General features: G+C 38.4%; 1 protein-coding gene across 3 annotated transcripts in view; it reads right to left on the reverse strand.

Moving 5' to 3' along the window:
* SPMAP2L (sperm microtubule associated protein 2 like) overlaps positions 1-18,981 on the reverse strand; it is a 64,527-nt gene that overhangs the window by 12,905 nt on the left and 32,641 nt on the right. For all 3 annotated transcript variants that reach the window (XM_020975356.2, XM_020975357.2, XM_020975359.2), the window contains exons 5-6: positions 9,733-9,870; positions 504-624 (exon numbers count right to left, since the gene is read on the reverse strand). In XM_020975356.2, coding sequence (XP_020831015.1) covers positions 504-624; positions 9,733-9,870 — 259 coding nt within the window. The remainder of the gene's footprint in view (positions 1-503; positions 625-9,732; positions 9,871-18,981) is intronic.

Genomic DNA, 18,981 nt, shown 5'->3' on the forward strand with positions numbered 1-18,981 from the left:
GGGAAGAAGCTAGTGAAGAGGAAGAAATTGAAAGCAGACCATTGGTGAAACAAGATGGGAGGGGATTTCATTTAATTCACTTCAACAAGCACTCACTAAGTAACAATTCTGTGCCAGGCATGGGAGCAAAGATACAAGCTTTGGGGGTTTCCTTGGAAAGGAGATAGGACACTTCTTTCTCTGAGACAGAAAGGAAGAGAGGGAGGACAGGCCAAGCTACAGAAGAAATTGGAGGTAAAGAGGAGAGGCATTGAGGGAGATTGTGTTCATGTAATTCTCTTATGAAGTACAAGGCGGCTAATCTGATAAGATCAAGGGGGAGGAGAGAGTCTAACTTAACAATGAAGGAAACTATAAAAAATGGAAAGAAAGGAAAGACTCTACATAGAAAGGCAGGGAAGGGAATTGTTGTAAGAGCCGGCTACCACCACACTACAGGAGGTCACTTTAAAGTCAGGTTCCCACAAGGTCAGATACATGTGCTTTGACATAGGCCCTTTTACCTGTTTGGGAGCAACAAAGTCTGGATGTGTCGATTTAGCCACAGAGAGTTGAACTATCCGGACAGAAGCTTCAGGGGTGACTGAAGGATCTTTCACGTGCCATTCAGGGGAGCTATACGGCCTGTAGGCAAACAGGGACTTGAAACATTCCAGTTGATGGGCGTGTGAACCATCATTACAATTCAGTTGTACTCATAATCCCTGTCCTAGGAATTTATTTTCAAGTGGACACTGTTGCCCAGGTTGAATTACCTCTCCAAAACAGCCTAAGGCAATTCCTATGACACTGACCACTGAGCAGCCTGCAGAAATAGAAGCTTGTCACGTGTCAATGACTGAAGGCCCAGTAGGCCACTGATGTTCCCTCTTTGTACTTTCCTGACTCTCATAAAAATGACCACAATAATAAACATGAAGAAGGTAGTTTATCTCTCAGGCAAATACCCAAATGCATTATGTTGTCATGTATGAATTTCAAATAATTAGCATTTTTATTAAGTAAGAATTGGGTTAAAAGAAAGTACGCCCACCAATTTTTCTTGTTACAAATCTAGTGACTGGAAAGATGGAAAATATAGGGGCATAGGATAGAAGAATACACAAGTTTCTGTATAAAGTTAAATGGAAATATTGGGGGGAAAGAATAAGATCAACCTTACTTATTTTTTCCACTTAACAGTATTTTATTTTTTTCCAATTTCATGTAAAGACAGTTTTGAACATTCACTTTTATAAGATTTTGCATTCCAAATTTTTTTCTCCCTCCTTCCCCTCCCCCCTCCTCAATATGGCATACAATCTGATACAGGCCATGCATGTACAATCTTGTTAAGATATATTTCCACATTAGTCATGTTGTGAAGGTAGAATCAAAACAAAAGGGAAAAACCAGGAGAATTGTATTTCCCTCTATTCCATTCTCCCTCCAATTTTATCTATTCTCTCTCTCCTTTCACCCTGGCCCCCCTCAAAAGTGTTTTGCTTCTGACTATCCCCTTCCCCAATATGCCTTTTCTATACCCTCCCCCTTCTCATATCCTATTCCCCTCCTACTTTCCTGTAGGGTAAGACAGATTTCTATACCCAGTTGTATATATGCGTTATTTCCTCTTTGAGCCAGTTCTGATGAAAGGTTCACTTATTCCCCCTTACCTCCCCCCTCTTCCACTCCACTGTAAAAGCTTTTTCTTGCCTCTTTAATTTACCCCATTCTACCTCTCTCTTTCTCATTCTCCCAATACATTCCTCTCTCAACCCTTAATTTTATTTTTTAGATATCATCCCTTCATATTCAACTCACACCTGTCAATATATACTCTTTCTAACTATCCTAATACTCTGGTCTTTTCATCAAGAATGCTTGAACGGGCATCTAGGTGGTGCAGTAGATAGAGCTCCAGCCTTGGAGTCAGGAGGACCTGAGTTCAAATCTGGATCAGACACATGACACTTACTAGCTGTGTGACTCTGGGCAAGTTACTTAACCCCAGTCGCCTTACCAAAAAAAAAAAAAAAAAGAATGCTTGAAAGTCCTCCATCTCATTGAATATGTATTTTTCCCCCTGAAGGATTATACTCAACTTTGCTGAGTAGATGATTCTTGGTAGTAATCCTAGCTTCTTTACCCTCTGGAATATCACATTCCAAGCCCTCCAGTTCTTTAATGTAGAAGCTGCTAAATCTTGTGTTATCCTGACTGTGGCTCCACTATACTTGAATTGTTTCTTTTTGGTAGCTTGCAATATTTTCTCCTTGACCTGGGAACTCTGGAATTTGGCAATAATATTCCTGGCAGTTTTCATTTTGGGATCTCTTTCAGGAGGTGATCAGTGGATTTCTATTTTACCCTCTGGTTCTAGAACATCAGGGCAGTATTCCTCGATAATGTCTTGAAAGATGATGTCTAGGCTCTTTTTTTATTAATCATGGCTTTCATGTAGTCCAATAATTTTTAAATTATCTCTCTTAGATCTGTTTTCTAGGTCATTTGTTTTTCCAATGAGATATTTCACACATTGTCTTCTATTTTTTCATAATTTTGGTTTTGTTTTATTGTTTATTGATTTCTCATAAAGTCATTAACTTCCATTTGGTCCATTCAAATTTTTAAGGAATTATTTTCTTCAGTGAGTTTTTGGGCCTCCTATTCCATTTAGCAAATTCTGCTTTTTAAGGCATTCTTCTCATTGGTCTTTTGGACCTCTTTTGCCATTTGGGTTAGGCTGTTTTTTAAGGTGTTATTTTCTTCAGTATTTTTTTGGGTCTCCTTTAGCAAGCTGTTGACTAGTTTTTCATGGTTTTCTTGCATCCATCTCATTTCTCTTCTCAGTTTTTCCTTTACCTCTCTTACTCAATTTTCAAAATCCTTTTGAGCTCTTCCATGGCCCGAGACCAATTCATATTTTTCTTGGAGGCTTTGGATGTAGGAGCTTTAACTTTGTTGTCTTCTTCTGAGTGTGTGTTTTGATCATCCTTGTGACCGTAATAACTTTCTATAGTCAGAGTTTTTTTTTCCATCGTTTGCTCATTTTCCCAGCTTATTACTTGACTTTTAACTGTCATAGAGTAGGGCTATGCTTCCAGGGTGGAGAGTGAACCACCCCCAGATTTAGGGGGTTTGTGCAGTTGTTTTCAGAGATACTTCGAGGGACCTGTAAGTTTTGTTTTTCCAAGGTAATATGATCCAAGGAGAGGTGTTTACTACTCTCTTGACCTGTGCTGTAGTCTGTGAGTGACCACAAGCACTCTTTTCCATCTTGGAACTGTGAGGAGAGTCGTCTCCCCTCCACTGTAGCCACAAGCTCTACTGTGCTAGTACTCCTCCTCGTCCTGGCATTGTCACTCCGGAATGTGACCCAGATCCAAGTATGGACAAAGCAACAGTCCTGCCTCAGTGCTAGCAAAAAGACACCTAGAATCTCCTTCTGACCTACTTTTCTACTCCCTTACCATCTGTGGGCTGAGCTCTGGAATCAGCTGCTGTTGCTACCACTGCCTCTGCTGATTCAGTCACTTCCAAAGTCTGCTCCTGATTTGCTGGGGCTGGAGCTGTGCTGGACTACACTCCACTCTCACCCAGGTGCAACAGACTTTTCCTGCTGATCTTCTAAGTTGTCTTTGGCATCTGTGGGCTTGAGTTTTAAATTTTCTCCTCTTACCTTTCCTCCCCCCTCCCCAAGATGGCATGCAGTCTGACATAGGCTCAACTTACCCATTCATATTAAGCATATTTTCACATTAGTCATGAAGTAAAGAAGAATTAGAACTAATGGGAGGAACCACAAGAAAGAAGAAACAAAACAAAACAATTTAAAAAAAGGGAGAGTAAATAGTATGCTTTGATCTGCGTTCAGACTCCATAGTTCTTTCTCTGGATTTTCCAACGTGAGTCTCTTAGAATTATCTTAGATCCTTATATTGCTGAAAAGAGCTAAGTCTATCAAAGTCAGTCATCACACAATGTGGTTGTTACTGTGTACAGTGCTCTTCTGGTTCTGCTCATTTCACTCAGCATCAGACCATACAAATCTTTCCAGGTTTTGTGAAGTCTGCCTTCTCATCATTTCTTATAGCACAATAGTATTCCATTACATTCATATACAACAACTTGTACAGCCATTTCCCAGTTGATGGACATCCCCTCAATTTCCAGTTCTAGGCTACCACAAAAAGAGCTGCTATAAATATGTTTGTACATGTGAGTCCTTTTCCCATTTTTATGATCTCTTTGGGATACAGACCTAGAAGTGATATTGCTGGGTCAAAGGGTTATGCACAGTTTATAGCCCTTTGGGCATAGTTCCAAATTGCTCTCCAGAATGGGTGGATCAGTTTACAACTTCACCAACACTGCATTAGTGTTCCAATTTTCCCACATCTCCAACATTTATCATTTTCCTGTTTTGTCATGTTAACCAATCTGATAGGTGTGATATGGTACATCTCAGAGTTGTTTTGATTTGCGTTTTTCTAATCAATAGTGATTTAGAACATTTTTTCATATGACTATAAATAGCTTTAATTTCTTCATCTGAAAACTGCCTGTTCATATCCTTTGACCATTTATCAATTGGGGAATGACTTGTATTCTTATAAATTCAACTCAGTTCTCTATATATTTTAGAAATGAGGTCTTTATCAGAGACACTGGCTATAAAAATTGTTTCCCATCTTTCTGCTTCCTTTCTAATCTTGGTTGTATTGGCTTTGTTTGTGTAAAAACTTTTCAATTTAATGTACTCAAAATCATCCATTTTGCATTTCATAACGTTCTCTATATCTTGTTTGGTCACAAATTCTTCCCTTCTCCATAGATCTGATAGGTAAACTATTCTTGGCTCTCCTAGTTTGCTTATAGTATCAGTCTTTATGTCTAAATCATGAACCCATTTTAACTTTATCTTGGTATAGCTTGTGAGATGTTGGTCTATGCCTTGCCATATTTTTTCCAGTTTTCCCAGTAGTTTTTGTTAAATTGTGAGCTCTTATCCCAGAAACTAGAGTCTTCAGATTTATCAAATAGCAGATTACAGTAGTCATTGACGTTGTGTCTTGCATACCTAACTTATTCCACTGATCCACCACTCTATTTCTTAGCCAGTACCAAGTAGTTTTGATGATTGCAGCTTTATAATACAATTTAAGATCTGGTACAGTTAGGCTACCTTCCCTTGCATTTCTTTTCATTAATTCCCTTGATATTCTGGACCTTTTGTTCTTCCAGATGAATTTTGTTATTGTTTTTTCTAGCTCTATAAAATAAATTTTTGGTAGTTTGATTGATATGGCACTGAATAGGAAAATTAACTTCGGTAGAATTGTTGTTTTTATTATATTAGTTCCATCTACCCATGAGCAACTGCTATTTTTCCAATTATTTAGATCTGACTTTATCTGTGTGAAAAGTATTTTGTAATTATGTTCATATAGTTCCTGAGATTTGTTTGTTTGTTTTTTGACAGGTATGGAATAATCTTTTCTCTGAATTTAAATGCACCTTTTACATAATTTGATTTATGGCCTTTTTAGAACAATCAGTTGCTCTGGTTCCCCAAACACCCTTTGGATGTGACAACCCTTCCTTAGTCAGAGTTGCTACATCTTAAAATAAATAATCTCCACAGATCAAAAACTAGCTGGCATAGCTGAAAACATCTGACACATTGTTTGTGAACAAAGTTAGAATGCACATATGTGTGCACAGGTGTGAATGTGCACATGTGTGATGGGTAAGGGGGAAAACCGAAAAATATTCACAGATTAACTGGCCTGGCACCAGAAGTGGCCATGAAACTCTGAGATCATTGAAATGCTGCAACCATCCAGCCCCTTGGTATTTGTTGAGTTCATTCTCCTAAGAGCAAAATGTAAGATTCTTATGCAATGGATCAGGCCTCCAAGTAGAAAGATCAACCCAACAACAATAAAAATTATGAAAGTAGTTTGATAAATGTCTACCTATAAATATATACAGTCTCAGACTATCCCTTTATGCAGAACCTTCTATTAACTGGAGGGTAGCAGAGAACCTAGACATCAACAAGGAAAGGTTTCTAAGCAACAAAAAGAGATGTCATGATGTTCCTAAGATATGAATACTTTACTAGGAAGGAAGAGAGTAGCTCAGCTCCTCAATAAGAGCCTCTTTACTTTGGCCTTAAGACCAACAGTAAGTGCTTAATAAATGTTTATTTACTCACTGACACAATTCTAACACGCTTCATGATCTGGTCACTTCTTCAACAGCACACAGATAATTAGAAGGATTGGCTACTCCAAGCACGCACACTGATAGCAGTAAGTAATAACAGAGGTCAAACATTAAGGGAAGGAGGAGATAGAAAGCAAATAGGACAACTCCAAAGCACAGTAGCCTGGGTTCATTCAGTACAGGGGAAAATATCCCAGTCCACCTCAACAGATCCTCAGGACATCACTACACTATAGCATAGTACATACATATAATAATTGAAGGTCACAATGATGGCCCCGTGTCTTTATTTTTTTTTAAAAAAGTGCAGTATATTCACTTTTGCTCAAGAAGACAGAGAAATGTGCAGGGTGGCCAAAATTATTCTATTTTTAGAATAGGAACCTAACCTTTAAAGTGACCTCTTGTGGTCTGGTGGTAGCCGGCTCTTACAACACTATTCCCTTCTCTGCATTTCTATTTAGATATAAGCAGTAGCTTATATTTTCCTTCACTGTTAAATTAGACTCCTCTCCTCCCCCTTAATCTTTATCAGATTAGTCTACCTCCTACTTCAGAATACAATTTCATGGACAGGCTCCCCCACAATGTCCCTCTTCTTTACCTCCAATTTCTTCTGTAGCTTGGCCTGTCCTCCCCCACCTTCTTTCCTGTCTCAGAGGAAGAAGTGTTCTATCTCCTTTCCAAGGAAACCTCTTAAGCTTGTATCTTTGCTCCCATGCCTGGCACAGAGTTGCCACTTAATAAGTGCTTGTTGAAGTGAATTAAATGATATCCCCTCCCATCTTGTTCCACCAGTGGTTTGCTTTCAATTTCTTCCCCTCCACTAGCTTCTTTCTCTCCAGCTACCGATGTCTTCTGGTTTTTCCTACCCTAAAATTTGAACAAGATCAGATCTAAAAGTAGAATAAGATTAAAATTTTAAAGCAAGATTTGACAGTTTACAGGGATAAGCCTGAATTGTCTAGAAAATTCAGTTATCTTAGATTCCTTTTCCAGTGATGCTGGATAAATAAAGTATTATTTTATCTATAAGCATAAACATTTAGCAAACCAATATATAAATATATAATTACCAGATCTATATATAAATATTTGCCGAAAGAAAATTCACAGAATTTCACACATGGAAGGAACTTTGGAGATCATCTAGTCTAATTTCCCTCCAAATAAAGAAATCTCTTTCACAATATTCCTGACAAGATGGTTATTCAACCCTAGCTTGAATATCCACAGTTCTAGAAAGTATTCAACATTGCAAAACAGTACATTCAAATGTTGGACAACTATTTTTAGGAAGAAAGGAAAGAAGAAAGAAAGTAAAAGGGAAAGGAAGGAAGCAAGGGAAGGAAAGAGGGGAAGGAAGGAAAGGAAGACATCAAGTAAGAGAAGGAAGGGAAGAGAGCAAGAAAGGGAAGAGATTGGAGGGAAGGGAAGAAAGGAAGGGAAGAAAAGAAGGAAGAGAAAGAAAAAGGAAGAAAATTAGCTTTTCTTTCTTATATTGGGCCAAAATCTGCTTCCATGAAATTTCCATCCATTTTTCTTCATTCTTCCCTTTAGGACTACCTAAATGAAATCTAATCCCTCTTCCACATGACAATGTTTACTTTAAATATTTGCTTACAATGATGATGTCTTCTTCCCCCTCAAGCCTTCTCTCCTCCAGGTCAACTCTCCCTAGTTTCCTCAGTCCATCTTTCTATAATTGAGTTTTTAGACCTCTCACTCTGGTTACCCTCTTCTAGACATTCTCTCGCTTATTACTACTCTGGCCAAAGGTCACTCCCAAGACCGTCTCTCCCCTTGGTCTGTATGCAATAATGCTAAGTGCCAGTCCACCCTGTGACTACTTAGGTTTTCTGAGCAGCTGTGCCATACTGTTGAGTTTATATTAAGCTCAGAACCATGACTAATTGAATATCTTTTTTATACAAATTGCTGTTAAATCAGGTTTTAGAACCAAAGAATTATAAAAAAAACTCTAGCTATTTATTTAATCTCATTGATTTGAGCTCATAGTTACAACTTACTTGAGACTTTCCTGAATCTTCATTCTGTCATCCCCCATATTAGTTCTATATATCCTCCCAGCTCTATATCACCTGAAATTCTGATAATCCAGCCTTCCTTCTATTTATCCATTGAAGTTGTTGGGTCAAGTACAGACTCCTGTAGCATGACAATTGAGACCTCCCTTCAGGATGGCATTGACTGGGTATGGTTGTTCAACCATTCTTGAATTTACATTGTACATTGACCCAGGTTACATTTCTTCTACTATGGGTTTTTTTTTAATTGATCTTTCTACTATGAGGAGTGGCCAGATTAATTTCAAAAGACTGTTTTGTAGAAATAAAATTAATAAGGAGAACTATTTACACGATGATCAAAATAATGTAAAGGAAAACACCAATGGAAGGACTTGAAAAATATATCTATGTGGGCACCTAGGGAGACTTCATAGGACTGAAAGTGAAGTATGCCTCTATCTTTTGGCAGACAGGTATGGAATAAGGGATATATTTTTAGACATGGCCATCATGTTGATTTGATTTGCCTGACTATACTTTTTTTGGGGGGGGCTAGGCAATGGGGTTAAGTGACTTGCCCAGGGTCACACAGCTAGTAAATATTATGTGTCTGGGGTCAGATTTGAACTCAGGTCCTCCTGAATCCAGGGCTGGTACTCTATCCACTGTGCCACCTAGCTGCCCCTTGCCTGACTATACTTATTTGTTATGGTGGAGGCTTCTATACAGGGGAGGTTGAACATAATTAGGAAGTGACAGTGATGTTGAAAAAAAAAATTCAATAACACAAGAGTACATGGAATAAACCCACTTAAGTGAAGAAAAACAACCATCAAAAAAAACTATTTTGGGGACAGAAAATAGCCAACATGGGAGTGTTATCTCAGAGAATTTACATCTCTGTTCACTGACCCTGATCAAATGAAATACTATATGCAGAGCAATGTGTAGATCTTAAAACACTATATAAATGTCCGTTTTTGTTGCTGTTATTCCATAGCTATTTAGGCTAAATATCAACTGGCTAGGGGACCTAGACATTAGACTGAATCAGGCTTAGAAACAGAACAAGTTTAGATTCAAGAATAGAATCGCAATGATGCTTCTATTTTTCTCTGTCTCAGCAACAGCAACAACAAAAAGTTGATTCATTTGCATTTTTCCATGGGGTTAGTGGTAAATGTCTCAGTCGGGAAAAGTACTTCCCAGGTTCTAAGGAATTTCGACACAGCTCTAAAGCACAGAACATAGCAACATAAAGTGCTGGGGTGGATGGATTTGTAACGATTGTGGCAATGCTTTTATTTCCTTTTGTGATCGCTTAAAGATAATGAAAATGGCTCACAGCAGCCTCGCATGCGTGCACGTGCACGCGCGCACACACACACACACACACACACACACACACACACACAAACTAAAACAAAGACATTTAGACATTTAACAAAATTAGATTATGGCATTGGGATATTCCCATAGGCTCTCTTACCTTTTTTGTAGATATTCTTCCTGTAACTGCTTTGGTTCTGCAAGACTTTCAATCCGGGGAGATGGATAACTAAAAAATGACTTTGTAGGAAGCTCCCAGATTATAGATCCTCGACCCCAGCTATTATGGTATTCAGGCCTGCAGGTTTTAGGAGAGCACAAAAGATGAGAAATAAAGTAAGCATTTGATTTTCGTTAATGCAAACATTCAAATTCATGGTCTTTACACTAACCTAGGCTGTTATACTTAGGCCTGTGGAACCAGGAGAATGATTTACCCATGTTTTGGGGGGTTTTTTGTTTTCATTTTGGTAGAGATCTGTGATTTCATAAGGGTAAGGAAGTCTAGCTATGAAGACTCCTTCCACTGATTTATATTGACAATTTTGTAAATTGCATGTCTTACAGAGTTGCCTTGGGGTACTGAGAGTATGATAGATGTGCCCAGGGTCATAGAGCCAATGTGTGTCAGAGTTTGGACTTTAACCCAGGTCTTCCTGACTCCAAGTCCACCCTCTATGTGATATAGCATATTGCCTCTTTATCAATCAGTAAGTCCTAACAATTTTTTTATGATGCTATTCCTATATAAGCAGGAATTATTAGAAGAGATTATTATTATTATTGTAAGAGATTTTTACAAGCCATAGAGCTTGACTTTCACCATCGAACTGTATGCCTCAGCAGTTTCTGTTATAAGATATAGGGATGTTGAATCCTGAATCTCAGCAGTTTCAGTATCCCATCTCAAATCAGCTTCATCTAAATAGATTGGAGAGAAATGCTTCATGAAAGCAACAAGTGCGTTGAACTCAAAAGCATCAAGAGGAGGGTGAATTTACCTGTGAAACAGGTAAATTAAAACCTCAGACCTCCACACTTCCATCTCCATTTTGAATATTCTAAACCATGAAACAGGAAATGCTTCAAATGGGGAAATTTATGTAAAACCAAAAAAGCTTTGAAAAAAACAATCAGAAGACTTCAGGCCCAAATGGCTTCCTGAACAGGAGGACAAACCAAATTCACTCCCACAAACCTACAATAGCACACACCTGAAGTTTGGACCAGATGGAGTAATGATCAAGGAACCAAATTAGTAACCACTTTAAGTTACTTCTTTTGCAGACAGAAGCCCCAGGGCAACAGTAAAGGGGCACCAGCAAAGCCAGCCCCGGTACAGGACAACCTCTCAGCATAACCAAAGACAGGCCAAGGACAACACGGAGCCTAGCCATGTGTCCAGGGCTAACAACAGCTGAGGCCCTCCCATCCCAGTCAAAAAAGCCCTAGGGTAAGCACAATGACACAGAGCTCCCACATCAAAGAACAATCCTGCAAGCATCTAGAAAGAAACGGGTCAAGGGCAGCTAGGTGGTGCAGTGGATAGGGGACCAGCCCTGAAATCAGGAGTACCCGAGTTCAAATTCGGCCTCAGATCAAATACTTGACACTTACTAGCTGTGTGACCCTGGGCAAGTCACTTAACCCTAACCGCCTAGAAATAAAAAAGAAAAAAAGAAAGAAAAGAAACAGTCAAGCACCAAGGAACTATAATCAGGAACACACAAGACCTGCAGTTTCAACTCTAAATGAGAAGTGATCTTGTAATATAATATTCCAAAGGCAATAGATATAGGCTTATAACCAAGAATAACTTAGCCTGCAAAGCTGAGTATAATAGTTTACATTTTTATAGTACTGTACAATTAAAATTAAACAGGAAAAAAAGCATTGAGTGAAGAGGGAAAAGTGAACAAGATTGCCTTTGAGGAATTATAATGTTCTTTTAATGACCCCTAGGCCCTTTGTCAGTCTTCAATTCCCTCTGGTGGATGAAACCCTGTTCTTAAGCCCATTAACACTGTGATGTCACTTTCAAGAGAGGATTATGCATCTCTAAACTGTATGTATAGACTGCTTAGAAGAGGGGGGGAATAAAAAATAATCTGCATTAAATTTAAGTATAGAATGGAAGATGGCACTAGCTGGGCACCATATATATATCTGACATTTTGGCAGCCTCTTTGTCAGGCCCAACTGAACTATAAGCACTATAGAAAACACTATACATGGATTGGAATGCAGTATTTCTCAGAATAAAGCAAAGTCTAACAGTACCCACGTTGGGGGAACTTACACTACCACTTTGTGAAACTATATTTTTTTCATTTAAAGTTCTACAGGCTTACAGATGAAAACTTGATAAATGACAAGTAAAGGATCTTATCAAGTAAATGCATAATTAAAAAGATGATAATCTGGATATCTAGGAAAAGCAAGGAAAAACCAATGGAGAGCTCACATGCTCCGTTATAATCCTGGCATTGTCAGAACTTGAGGAAAGCCTCCAACATAGAATTCAAGGAAACCTGCCTGTGATTAACTTATGTGAGGCCATGGATGAGCATTGAAAAGGCTGGGCAGGCATGGTTGAATTGCAATCTGCTTACCTGTATCAATCAGATTGGAGATACACTAGAGTACTGGGTTATAGAAGTACAATTTACAAAGCACAATCCTCATAATTTCACTGTAAGGTAGGTAAGCATGGATTATTATCCCCATTTCATAGATGAGGAAATTAAGATAGAGAATTTAACTAAATTGCCTACAATCAAATGGCTAGTGAATAGCAAAAACCTCGAAGCCCTTATTCAGACTCAAGCCTAACTCTCTCTAATACAAGGTATTGTCTCTCATGCCAAGCACTGTACTAGACACCACAGAGAATACAAAGAAAGCATAAGATACAATCTCCTTCCTTAAGGAGGATGAAATCTCATTAGGAAAACATGGCACATGTATGGCAAGCTAAATAACATCCCAAAATGGTACATTACACCTGTGGTTTTCAGACTTTATACAGAAATACACCTTTTTTTAAAAAAAAAATAACCCATACTTTTCCTTTTCTGGTTTTCAGACTATTATTTTCTTTCCTTTTAATTAATTTTAACATCTTATTTAAATATCACCTATAGTCATTGTGCATATTATTTTCCTGATCCTGTTGACTTCACTTTGCATTAGTTCAGACATCTTCCCAGGCATCCCTGAATTCTTCCTATTCATTGCTTCTTATGGCACAGTAATATTCCATTGCATTCACAGAATCAAAGTCACAGGATTTTGGAGTTGGAGAGGACCTCAATGACACCTAATCCAACCCATCCATAAAACCATAACTGTGAAAGGTACCTGATCTGTTATCTTCTATTTTTTCATGATTCAACCTTTAAAATTATTTATCCATTTTGAGTTTATTGTGGCATTTGATGTCGATCTACATCTAATTTCTTCCAAATTGTTTTCCAGTTTACCCAGCAGTTCTTTTTGAAGATGGAGCTCTTCCCTAAGTAATTTTTATTTTCAGGTTTACCAGATACTAACCCTCCCCTTTACACTTTTCAAAAAAAAGTTCATACAAATACTTTTTTAAAGCTCATTGTTTATTCAATTTAAATTAAGTATTTATTTAAAATTTTATAACAAATATTAAACATGGAATAAAATAATGCAAAATGCAGATACTTATTTTTGTAATTTTTATATTTACAAAATTAAAATAATAACCATGTAAGTATATTATTCATTATTCACGGGTTTCTTTAACACAAAGTGTCTCAAAATGTAGTTTCACTGAAGATACTACTACTCATAATTCCATTTCAACCACTAATTCGTTGATATTTTATAACAGCTATTGTGGAAAACCCACTTTCACGCATATAAGATGTTACAAATAACAGTAAAATTTGTATTTGGTGGGAGTTGGGGGTAAGCCAAAGAACTCTTTATTTACCCATAGCTGAAACATATTCAGGTTTAAAGACTTGTTTCTATATACCTTCACAAAACAAATCTATTAATTATTCTCATTTCTGATAGAGTAAGAACAAATGTATTATATATGGCAACAGCAAATGGGTTTATTACCCATTCATATTTAGAAATATATAGGCTTAAAAATAAAATGAAATTGCTTCTGTAAACTGGTCAAGTAGTTAATAAATAGGCATTTTCTATATCATGTGTTGGAAGATATATTTAAAATTAGAAAATTTCAATGATATTACTTAGAAAACTTATCCCTAGTTCAAAATTTTTCATCTAACTAGAAACTGTATTTCTGGATTAAAAGAAAAATTAAGGACCTTGCATTGATTTTTATTGAGTACTCAATTTTTTTTTTCAAAACTATCCAACAAATAAGTAAATTTCAACAGTAAATTTTTGTTGTAATAAGGATTTGCTTATCTCTGTTATTATCATTAATGAAAATGACGATTTCTTCTTTTAGCTCCCCTGGCCTTTACTGTTTGAGCTGTGGCTCTTTTGCAAAAGAAAATCAGAATGTTTCAGAGTAACATATCTGTGCTCTCTGCTCTGACCCCATAGAACAGAATGAATGCTTGAATATAGTTTATATCACTAAAGAGGTGTGCTTTTCCCAATATAACATACAGCTTCTCTCCATAACTATTCAGTTTACAGAAACTGCCATATTATATTCAGTTGTAATTCCATCTCTGTCCTCTTTCATCTCTCCCACTCCAAATGCTATGATGGAGACTACTCAGTCAATAGGGAGATTTGCAATGTGAGCATTTACACCTTGGAAATTGGCAAATGCTGCAAATCAGGACTTGGATTGACTGTTTTGTTGATTTCTAAGGCTTAAGAAAACGAGGGAGAAAATGGTCATAATGTAGATTAAATGTTAAAGTGTGCACGCCACAATATGTATATATGTATGTACATATACATAGCAAGTTGTTAAACATTTATCAGCACACTTTTGCATATGTACTCCCTTTGCATCTCCAAAAGCATTTCTCCAAAATTTCTGTCCAAATGTCTATATTTTCCCCACCAGACCTCTGCTCCTGCTACCCCCAAAGGCCTTACTTCTTCCTCCCACACCAGACCAGCTTTCTTTCCTGCCTCCATGCCCCCAGTTCCTTTCTTTCTGTCCAGGGTGCCTGGAATTGTTCTCCACTTTACTCCCTTTGGGTGCCTTCACTTCCTTGCTTCCCTGCCCTTTCGGCTGGCCCTCTTCTACGACCTCCATTAGGCATCCTGCGGCTGGTTTCTCTGGGTGTGGCCCCTTTTCCTCAAGGCTCCCCGGGGCTCCCCGTATACCAGTCCCGTAGAACTTCCTGCCCTTTGTCACCTTTCCGTGGATGGCTATGAGGTCGTAAGTTTCGTGGATCAGGAAGACTTAGGGACCCAAACAGACGCAGTTTCAAGACCATCTGCAAGAGCCCTCTGATGCTGCTGATACTTCTTTGGCCGGGCCCTGCACTCACTTCCACCTCCGCAGCCACGATTGTGCTGTCGAAAATATCCAATAATTTTGGCCATTGCTTTAAAATCCCATTCGCCAAGGGTCTTATTCCCCTCCCCACAGAGGGATGCACCCCGTAATGTGGAAAGCTGCATTACTTGCTAGCAACTTTTTAAGACAGGGAAAGCAAAGATTATGATTCCTATTCTTTTGAGGGTAAAGGTGGCAGTGATAAAGAAGAAACAGGTCATGGTCTCAGGAACCACAAAGATCCCTCTGCTCAAGAAGAAATTCTCCCAACATGTTTATTAGATATTTCTTTGGGTTGACAAGCTCCTGTCATAAAAATCACAAGATTAAGTAGAAACTTTGCATTGGGGGCAGGAATGAAGACAGAGAAATGCACCCAATTGCTAAGACCTTAAACAGGACCTTAGGTCAAATAGATGGCTTTGCTGCCCTGCAAACTTCAGAAAACAAATTAGATCCAGTTAAGAGATGTGAAACAGCTGAATCTTTCATGCTCTAGGCAAGCTCACTTTACAGGTGATGGGCACTAGATACTAAAGAGAGAGCCCTTCCAGGGACACTGATCAGGAGCTGAATGTTTGGAATAACTCCTGGATATGCCTCTTCCTCTTCCAATTTGGTATGAGAATTGGCACCAAGTGGGAGTTCAGCCCCAGATCTCCAAGTATTTACTGATTGACTCAGGTGCTTAGCCAGAATTCCCTGCTATCTAGAGCCCCAGCTCCTTCCTTACCCTGCCATACCCTGCTCCTCTTATCTAGGTTATTCAAAGATATCTGCAGAGGTGAAAAGCACATCTCCCTACAAACACTCCCTGCATTATACACTTAGCCATCTCAACCCTACCCTTTTATATTTCATCTCCTCCTTTGTCTTCCTAGATCACTGTAGACTCAAGAATCTGATCTCTATTATTAAGCTCCCCTTCATTCTAGAACTTTTCATGTCATATTCTTTCCATCTTCTGGTGCTCACAGAAACCTAGCTCTCTCCAGAAGCTAAGGAATTCCTGGCCATCCTCTTCAGTTCAGCCTCCTCTTATGACCCTGACACAGTAGCCGGAGGGAGTCAATTTGTTCCTTATTCCTTCATATCATTTCCAGACCAATGATAATTAATAATAATAATAATAACCAACATTTATATAGTACTTACTTTGTGCCAGGCACTGTGCTAAGTGCTTTACTTTTATTATCTCATTTGATACTCACAACAACCCTGAGAGGTAGATGTTATTATTATTCCCATTTTACAGATGAGGAAACTGAGGCAAACAAAAAATAAGTGACTTGCCCAGGGTCACACATGGAAATGTTTATAGGAAATAATGGAACAAGATAGCTGAACGGAACACAAACGGCAGCCTGCACATATTATGATTATGTAAAAATGTATAAATGAGCATTAGCAAGAAGAGTAATAAAGATTTGAAGTAACGGAGTTTAATGTTCATTAAGTACTTTGATAAATTGTTTAAGTTCCTAATCTTGGAAAAAATGCACAAAATGTCTGGGAAAGCTGACAAGCGTGGTGTTCAATACTTTAATGAGATAATCAGACTGTTTAATTCCTAAGCCTCGGTGGACAGAGGGCAAGGAATGAAAAATGTATAAATGAACGTGTGATGATAATGCCTTCAACTGTGCAGACCTATAACCAAATGGGCAGAACAGACACATGTGCTGTGGCAGTCTGGAGGACTGCTCCACCTAGGCTGGGCTGGGCTGGTGAGAGGAGGTCAAACAGAGAAAAGAACATCTGAAAATAGACCTCACCACTAGTCTCCACCACAAATCCTCTACCTGGGCCAGGCTGGTCTATTTGCTCCTGAAAATGCCTTCCTCAGTTCACCTCGGTAGCCTTCTCCTGCCTGGAACACCCTTCTCTCTGACTTTCCAAATGCTTCAAGGACCAGGACAAATTCTTCCTTCACAGAATCAAATAATCTCAGGATCGAAGAGAGCTCAGCCTCCAGGTAGTCCAGTCTGTACCTTACTGAGAATCCTTCTATTAACTCGCCAGCCCAGAGGAAGGAGGGACTCTTCTTCCTGTTAAATCCTTTAGCACTATCTCTGTTACTGATTTTGGCACTTACCTGTGTACTGCCTTATATTTCTGTTTAACTTGTCCCATGTACATGAATCTCTTCCAAGAGACTGTTTCTTTAAAGGGAAGGGTTATGTCACAAATCTTATTGCTTCCTTATAGTGTTTCATACAAGGCTGGCCACATAGTCAATAATTAATACCTCTTGAATGAAGAAATAATTTTTAAAAAATGTTGGGGTCGCTATCCTACATCTGGTACAATGGAGCAGTCAGAGCCAGAGGATGAACAGATAATCTTTTACTAAAATTATATTCCAATGCCTTCAGGTAAAAACAATTCTGAAGATGGTTAAAACACAGTCCAAAAGATAAAAGCAAATAAAAGATGGTGGTGAGAGGGTCCTAAAAACTACACTCTTCTTGCCCAGAGGGCCTCTAGCTGGGTCCCAAATCAATCAATCAGTGGGGTGGGGGGGGGACAAGTTTTTTGTAAAAGTCCTAGACTGGTATGGTAGGAGTGTGTGCATGTGAGGGGAGAGGAGGGTGGAGTAGAGGGGTAGGGATTGATTTACACCTCCCCAGTTTCCATCAAAATTCTGGCCCATAAGAAATGGGAAAGAAAAATTTCTGGCATCCAAAGTAAGTCAAGAGCAGATATTATTCTGTCTTTAAAATAGTTCACATTTACATAGCATTTTGAAATTTACAAAGCACTTTACTACTGACTCAGGAACTAACGGTAAAAAAATAAACAATAGCCCCAGATCTATAAAAATCTGCAACCTTCATTTGTTTTTCTAAAGTGGAGAAAGCTAACGTGGTCACTGGAAATGATCAAGGTATATTTTAATTTCCGTTACCTTAAAGAGAAACAGTCCTCTTTTCACAAGTATACACTGAGATTAAGTCTCAACAGCAAAAATAAAGCAGATGTTATGGCTTCAATTTCATTCTTTCTCAGAACAGAAGAAGTTGCAGAATACAGCTGACCCAAAAACCAGGCAGGCACTTAAGAAGTAAAAAGTATTAGCAGAAACAGAAATCTACTTCAAAAGAAGGCCCTATGCAAAGAATATATGCTAATGAACAAAATAATTACAAAAAATACTCAAAATGAGCTTCTCTCTCTCTGTCTCACACACACACACACACACACACACACACACACACACACACACACACACACACTTGCATGGCCCGTTCTAAACTTCTCATCAGCACACAGCAGCCAGAGAGTTGCTGGGTTCTCCTCTCACGTCTCTGGAGTTCAGTACTAAATCATCTCCCAGCTATAACTTTTGTTGTTGTTCAGTCGTTTCTCGGTTGTGTCTGATTCTTCATGACCCCATTTGGGGTTTTCTTAGCAAAGATACTGACTGGAGTGGTTTGCCATTTCCTTCTCCAGCTCATCTGACAGATGAGGAAATTGAAGCAAAGAGGGTCAAGTGACTTGCCCAAGGTCACACAGCTAGTAAGTGTCTGAGGCTGGATTTGAACTCAAAAGATGAGTCTTCCTGACTCCAAGTCAAGCACTCTATCCATTATACCACCCAGCTGCCCTTCAATTATAATCCCTTTATAACAACTAATATAATCCCTTTATAACAATATAAATATAATATAATAATATAAATATAATCCCTTTATAACAATTTCATTTTGTTATAGATATTTGTGTATAGGTTTAGTACCATACAAACCAAACTACAGAAAGGGTATTTTGTGGATCTAGACAAAACAAGAACAAAATTTATCTGGAGTAATAAAAGAGCAAGAATTTCAAGGGCTATAATGAAAGCAAGTGGGTATGGCAGGAATCTAGCACAATCAGATCTCAAGCTATGCTATAAAGCCAAAAAAATACTGGTTTTGATACTAGTTA

This window comes from Phascolarctos cinereus, unplaced genomic scaffold (assembly GCF_003287225.1).
Source record: "Phascolarctos cinereus isolate Bilbo 61053 unplaced genomic scaffold, phaCin_HiC Scaffold_9;HRSCAF=440, whole genome shotgun sequence".
Classification (NCBI taxonomy): domain Eukaryota; kingdom Metazoa; phylum Chordata; class Mammalia; order Diprotodontia; family Phascolarctidae; genus Phascolarctos; species Phascolarctos cinereus.